The sequence below is a fragment of the Pteropus alecto genome, unplaced genomic scaffold (genome assembly GCF_000325575.1).
Source record: "Pteropus alecto unplaced genomic scaffold, ASM32557v1 scaffold134, whole genome shotgun sequence".
NCBI lineage: Eukaryota > Metazoa > Chordata > Mammalia > Chiroptera > Pteropodidae > Pteropus > Pteropus alecto.
In genome coordinates this window covers 1,009,418-1,016,709 of record NW_006436283.1, presented here as the reverse complement: position 1 = coordinate 1,016,709, position 7,292 = coordinate 1,009,418, and the positions used below count along the sequence as shown (strand labels likewise).

The following is a 7,292-nucleotide window of genomic DNA, read 5'->3' as shown; positions in this document are numbered from 1 at the left end:
CCTCCCGCCATCGAGCGCCCGCCGGCCCTTTCCGACTCTGGGAGGCGCTCGGTGCTGCCTGGCGGCGCTGAGTCACCGTCACCTCCGCCCGAGGGTGACGCAGAGCGGCTGGGAGTGGCCTGTGACCTCAGCCAGTGCTGACGCCGGGAGAGAAGGTGGGATCGGGGTCAGCGCCCTCACCGCGACGGAAGAGGGGGGGCTGCGTCTTGAAGTCAGCCCGGCAGCACCTTGTGTCTAGGCGGAGGGTCGGCACCTGCATGGGGACCCCCCAAAGCCAGGGCAGACCCTGACCCCGATGTGTGTCTGTTGAATACGGCCAGTGCCCCAGTAGGCGGCCATCGAAACAGTTCAGAGAGAAGGAAAGGGAGGCTCAGAGAGGTTGAGGCTGGTTCCAGGTCACACAGCAGGAAGGGCGGAGCCAGAACTGGAGGGCAGGACGCCAGCCCCCCGCCCCCACTGTGCACAGCGTGCTGTGGGAAGCCAGCGTTGGGGCACAAAGGGGAGTGGGTTTTTTCAGAAGCTTTTTCCAGGCGCTGCCAGGGGCAGCCTCAGGGGGACCTGTGACTGACCGTGACTGACCACGGAAAGCCGGGCGTGAGGTTGGGGAGGAGCAGAGGGCAGAATCGGGCAGGTGGCCCCGTCGGTGGAGGGTGAAGGGTGGGGGATGGAGAGAGTCAGGCTGGGGTCAGGTCACGGAGGAGAAAAGACAGATGACGCCCATGGGCACCTGTCTGGGCGGTGCCTCACCTCGGGTGACAGGTGAGTCCGGTACCTCTTGTGTCCACCGGGGATGGTGGGAGTGAGTCACCAACAGGAGCGGTCCCCACCCACGAGCATGGGAGGGAGCCTGAAGGTTAGCTGTGTCCAGCGCTGTCCCCCGCTGGGCCGCCTGGGGCCCGTCCGGAGGATCTGCGCTTTGCACCTGCACCGGCCTGTTCCTCGCCCTACCTGGGAGGGCGGTTCCCGTTGACAAGGCCCCCTGGGGTTCGGAGGCCTGGCTCCCCGGCCTCCCCTCCTGTCCTGCTGAGCGGAAGCTCCGAGGAGTCCCTCGCAGGGGGCTGCTCCTTCTTGTTCCCTTCCAGTCCTGGGGCATTTTCTTGAATTCTTTCTCTCACAGTTTCTTTCCTGTTATTGTTTCCGTTCTTTTTTGGGGAAATTTCTATTAATCGGGTGTCATAGCTACTAGACGAACCCTATAATAGTCTTATTATTTTTTTCCGTCTTTGTTTTATTAACTTTATGGGATTTTTTTTTTTTACTTCTTTCGACCCTGCAGTAGATTCTTATTTTTTTTTTTTTTTTTTTTTTTTTTTTTTTACTTCTTTCGACCCTGCGGTAGATTCTTTATTTTGTCGTTACGGTTTTTAACCTCTCTGTTTTGAGGCGGCTTCGGGGGCCCTTCGACGTTCGCCGCCGGCCGCCGCTCGCCGCTTGTTCTTTTTCTGTCTCACTTTTCACTTCTGAACCATTTGGGCGGCATGTCTCGGACACTCCACCCTTCACGCCTTGATATTTCAGTGTGTTTTTCGTAAGAACAGGGACATTGCCTTCTATGGCCACAGTACAGTGACAAAAATCGGGCAATTTCACGTCGCTACGACGCCATTCATCTAACGTAGAGTCTGTGTCCATGGCGACAGTGGTTTCCGTGGTGTTCGCCGCAGCGTTTTTGCCTGACCTGCCCCGAGATTCTGGATCACGCTTATTTGCCGTCAACGATCGCGTGTTCGGGCCCCAAGGCCGCTCTCCCGTTCTCTGTACCGTTTACAGCACAGCGCCTCCTACAGGTGGGAAGGTTTTACGAGCAGAGCAGCCGGGCGGCTGGGAGCCGAGGGGGGCGCCGCTGCCCCCCCGGGGGATGCTAGACAAAGGCCGGAACCTGTGCAGAGCCCGTCTCACCGCTGGATGAATAAATGGTCCACTTCCGCTTTGTCCCAAGAGTCAGTTCCTTTCTGGGTCCCCAGCAAGGTTTCTTGCACACAGTGACCGCTTGGAGTCAGGGTCAGGTGATTTCATGATGTTGGTGCCTCTGCACATAGATGGGGCATTGTGCTCTGTGTGTGTGTGTGTGCACGTGCGCGCGTGTCTGGGCACGTTGTGTGTGTGCGCGCGCGCGCGCGCGCATGCGCATGGGCACGTGTGTGTTTGTGTGAAGATGCCCGCAGACGGGGGCAGAGCAGAGGCTGCCTGGTCACCTGTGGAATTGTGAGTTCGTGAGTGTCCATGCCAGGTGTCGACCATCTGGGCCTTGAATCCGTGTGTCTGGAAACCCAAGTGGGCCGTAGCTGTCTGTGAGTTGGTCTGGTCCTCACACTGAGCCTCAGGCAACCAGAGGCTCCCTCTCCGGCAGTCCTGTGACTGCTCCCCTCTTGTCCTAGGTATGTGCAAAGATCCTGGGGTTTGCGTGTTGGAAGATTTCCCCCTGGTCATAGGGCGTCTGGAACTTTCAGCCTTGCCTGGGCCCAGAAGTCTCTGGTCGCTCCCTCTCCTCTGTAAGCTGAATCCCCCACCACCACCACCACCAGCGGAGCCCCCACCCCTCACCTTATGGTTCTACAGGAGCCCAAAGCCAGGAGACTGTCCCAACTTTCTACCCTGAGAGACTCAAGTGGCAGCTCTGCACTTGAAGTGGCAGGGGACGAGGCAGGGGCAGAGTCTTGGAAAATCAGTATTTAAGGAGCTGCCTGCAAACCCCGGGGGGGTGGTAGAGAGGGTCCTAGGGGGTGGTAGAGGGGCCCTGGGGGGAGGGGTCTTGCGAGGTGAGGGGAGGCGGATTTTCTTGTGGAGCAGGGGGGAGGTGCAGTCTGAGGCTCTTCATCGACACCGCCCCTCCCTGCCCTGCCTGGGGAGCTGTCACCCTAAACCGCCTGCAGGCCTCTCGTAAACCAACCCAGGCCAGAGCAAGAGAAGTGCTGGCTGCCGTGTGTGTAAGTGGACCTGCGGCCGCACAGCCCCGCCATAAAAAAATCATGCGGCCACCCAGCCGGCCCGTGACAGGGACAACGCGGGGGCTGGGCCCCGGCCGCCTGCCAACTTGGACCCCGGGAGCCCATGATCCAGGAAGGCAGGGGCTCGGGCCATGCCCACCAGCGCCCAGGCTGGCAGGGTGGCCCTTGCCTCACATGGCCAAGGAGCCCAGGCAGGGGCCCAGAGTGGCCGGAACAGGGAGGGACAGGGCGCCAGGGCCGGCTGGGACGGGATTGCCAACGAGGGCAGCAGGCGGCCAGGGCCTGGGGCTGAGGGGGGCTCTGCAAAGTGGGAGGGGCGACCTCAAAGCCTTGCTGCTCCCCAGGGAGGTGCAGTGGGCGTCGCTCAGAGAGGGGCCAAGACCCAGGGCTGGGAACGTGTGACCTGCAGAGGTCCCTCGGTGGTGGGACTGCCTGGGCTTCCGTCTTGGGCCATTTCCCAGTTTCCAGGGCTCCAGGCCAGCAAAGGTGGGGAGCTGCCCCACCCCCGCCTCCAGCCTGCACACACAGGGCCTGTGCCAGCTCACGCCACCATCATCGGCGTTGCCCGGGCAGCTGGCCCGGCGCATGTGCCAGTTGCCATGGCAGCAGGCAGCGTGCTGGCAGGAGCCCGGACTGGGCACTAGTGTCTAGGGCCAGCGGGGGTCCCCTCCCTGGTAGCCCCTGAAGGGCCTGGCTGATTAGAGGGGGAGAGGGACCTTCCAAGAGGCCAGGCCCACCCATCCCTCAGCATCCTAAGGAAGGAACAGTCAGTGTTCTGAGGGTCCCGGGATGACTGCCAGGGCCCGAGGTGCCCTGAAAAGGTCCCACCTACTCCTGGCCTCAGCCGGACACTCATTAAGCTGGTAGAGGCTGAGGCTCAGCCCGGCCTTGTCTGCCGGGGGCTCCCAATGTCTGAGGGGACCCTGCCTTCTGGGCCCAGCTGTGCCCGCGAGGATGCATCTGGCTATGCCCATCACGGATGGTCGTTCCTTGACGTGGGACTGGGGTGCTGCCCTCACGGTGCTCATGAGGAAGAGGCGCCCCCAAATCAAACAGGCTTAAGTCAGCACATCGGTGGCCTGACGTCTGCGTCCAGGCTTGGTCCGGCGGTTGCCAGTGGCAGCCGGGGCGGCGGGCGCACACTGGGTCCACGCCCCCACCCTGGGGGCGGACTGCTGCAGGGTCAGAGGTGGCCCCAGAGTGTAGGCTGGACAGGACGCAATGGCGGTTCGTAGGCCCCAAGCGAGAGGCTGCATGGACACCTTTGGGTGGGGGCACGGCCATGGGTTTCGAGGGGCTCCATGGGAGGGGTGCTCCCCATCGCCGGGGGGTGGTGCCAGGGGCAGCAGGCCTGGGGAGAGAGTGCATCGGGTGTGAGTGGCAGCCTGGACAGTCCCTGGGGGTGCACGTGGCCTGGTCGCCCTGCCAGGCAGCGGTGAGTGTGTTGGGTCCCGCGGCCAGGGCCACGGCAGCATCTCCAGGGCCCAGGGAGCCCAGCGGGTGGCCGTGGCTCGCCCTGGCCGTCGCCATCCACGTGTACTTCCTCATACACACGCACACGCACACACAGGCCCGGGCTCACGCGCACGCTGCCGCATCTACCTGCAGAGCTCAGCCCGTCACGCCAGAAGCCCTGCATCGAACGTCTGCAGGGACTTATCAAGTACAGACTCGGTGCCAGAAACGTCGGGGGTGGTCCCAGAAAGGAACCATGGCTCTCACGGGCAGCTGGGCAAAGGCCTCAGGTCCAGAGGGGGCCAGGGAACAGGAGGTTCGAGCACATGGCCTTCTTCCAGGGACCTGGGGCTGGGAGGCCCACCTCTCAGAGTCCCCCGGGGCCCGAAAGGCCACCCCTCGGCTCACGGCCCTGGGTTAGTGCAAGGCAGCCCCACCTCACCGCCAAAGCTGAGAGGACGCAGCCACTTTGGCTCTGCCGCCGAGAAGCTGCCTGGAGCCAGGCCCACTTAGCGCCTGGCAGCCAGGCTTCCCTCCCCGGGCACGCGATGGCCGTGAGCACCTGCCAGCGCCAGTCAGCGCTAATGAGGCTCCTTGGACGTCGGCTCCTGTGCGGCCTGGCTTGGGGCTCTGGTGCAGGAGGGGACCGTGGGCACAGGTGAACTGGTGTGGACAACCCTGTGGCTTGCACCTCCGACCAGGGTCACTGCTCTGCACCGAGGCCTGGGCCCAGTCCGCTGGGGGCGTGGGGCCTTCTGTGTGGGCCTCACCTCTGGGGAGGGCATCGCCCCAGACTGCAGCTCCTCAGAGGGGTGCCTGCCGTGCAGCCCAGCCGGGCACGCCGTCAGAGCCCCCAGTGTGGGGCACAGAGGCGGATGCCGCCAGCCCTCGGGAAGAGCCAGGGCTGGCCCAACCTGGGCCGCCTCGCAGCCTGCCCCATGCCTGCCTCCCGCTCCCACACCTGCACACGCGCACGCGCACTGCGGCATCCGTGCAGCGCTCAGCCTGCCACACCAGTGAGGGGACAGGGCCCTGCTCTCCGCCTACCATCTTCATATGCCAGGCTGGGCTCCCGGCCAGGGCTGGGAGAGCGGACGAAGGACCTCTGCCCCTGTGCCATCTGCCCCACACCCCCGCCCTGGGCCCACACGTGCCCAGCCCAAGTCCCTTTCTATCCGCTGGACCCCCACGAAAATGGGGAGAGACTGGAGGTAGCGGCTGGAAGCGTCCTGTGGTCCCAGGTCCCCGTCCCCAGGGAGGCGCGAGGGTCACACGCTGTGCTGGAGAGGACGCCGAGGCTGGCCCAGGCCAGGTCGAGCTGCTCCGGTTTCACTGCTTGGCTCCTGGCCCCTGAGGCAGGTGCAGCAGACAGACAGGCCTGGCCAGGCTGAGCTGCCTGCTGCAGGTCCCCAAAGGCAGCCCCCCGGTGCTCAGGGGGGACGGGGTGCCACTGGGGGGCCCCAGCGCCAGGGACTGGGAGATGCCGGCGTCAGGGGTGGCCAGCTTCCACTTCTCCTGGCCAGCTGGCCTCATCCCTACATGGCTTCCTAGACCCGACCCCATAAAGACCCCGAAGTCAGGCCAGTTTTTCTGGCCATGAGGATAGCAGTTCAAGGGCCCCCAAGGCCACCCAACATGGCTGGCTTGACCCGAGCGCACCCACAGAGGAGAGAAGCCTTGTGGGCCCTGCCCTGTGAGGCGCTCAGGGCACAGTGGTCAGCTCGTAGCTGGGCCCTCTGACCTGGTCCAGCAGCCTGACGCCTCCTAGTGCCACCTGGTATGACATCACCCGCTCCACGATTACGCTTTCATGTCACCTTCCCCCGTGCAACCCACTCACTGTCCCCATCATACAGCTGCCGCCTCGGCCCCGAGCACGGTCCCTCTGCGCACGGCCCAGCACGGTCAGGCTGCCTGTCCCCTGCTTGGGCCTGGAGGCCACAGCTGCCAGGATGGGGGCACCTGGCCTGCCCACGGCGCCAACGGCCCTGCCTACCGCTTTCGGGCCCAGGGCTGCAGGCCATGGCAGAGGGCAGCCTAGGGGGAGAGTGTGTGATGCAGGCTGCGGGCCCCGCGGCCAGGGACCTTGCGTGCGCCTGGCAGCAGGCATCAGAGAAGCAGTAACTGGATCTGTGGGGACCTGGCGGCCGCCGAGGGTGGCGGGCTGTGATCGGGTTGCCACTGCACTGCGAGCTCTCCGCCGGCGGCTTTCATACATCGGGGAAGAGCTGGCGGGACCTGCGAGTCCCTGCAGTGGGTCTAGGGGCCCCGAGGTGGGGGATGAGAAGGAGGGAAGCCACGAGGTGAGGGGGCCACGAGGCAGGGCGCAGGGCCCGTCCGCGCTGCCCCCAGCAGACGCTGGCGGGGTCCGGGGGTGGTCAGGCCTGGGGGCGCACAGCGCTTTCCAGCCCCGATCCGGCTCCAGCCCCTTGCAGCCCGGGAGTGGCTGAAATCCAAGCCGGGGTAAGACAGGCGGCCGCTGTCCCTAAGCCGGTACAGCTCTGATCCGCCTCCCGCCCTCCCTCTGCTGCCCGCTGGTCAGGTAAGAGCTGCCCAGGCCCACGGCCACCGGTCAGAGGCGACATCTGAGCGGGCAGCAGGTCCATGACGCCGGTGGGGTCTAGGGGCCGGGCCTCTGGGGGACCTCGGGGGCCGTGAGCACGCAGGGGGAGCTTCCCAGGCCTCTCGTGGGCCGTCCCCAAGATGCCCACCAACGGCCTGCACCAGGTGCTGAAGATCCAGTTTGGTCTCGTCAACGACACGGACCGCTACCTGACCGCCGAGAGCTTCGGCTTCAAGGTCAACGCCTCGGCGCCCAGCCTCAAGAGGAAGCAGCTGTGGGTGCTGGAGCCTGACCCCGGCCAGGGCACGGCCGTGCTGCTGCGCAGC

The 7,292-nt window shown here is 64.8% G+C and overlaps 1 protein-coding gene across 1 annotated transcript in view; it reads left to right on the top strand.

Moving 5' to 3' along the window:
• Positions 1–7,106: 7,106 nt before the first annotated feature.
• FSCN2 (fascin actin-bundling protein 2, retinal) overlaps positions 7,107–7,292 on the top strand; it is a gene marked incomplete at its 3' end in the record, with an annotated part of 6,157 nt that continues 5,971 nt past the window's right edge. Inside the window, exon 1 of the mRNA XM_015589580.1 lies at positions 7,107–7,290. Coding sequence (XP_015445066.1) covers positions 7,107–7,290 — 184 coding nt within the window. The remainder of the gene's footprint in view (positions 7,291–7,292) is intronic.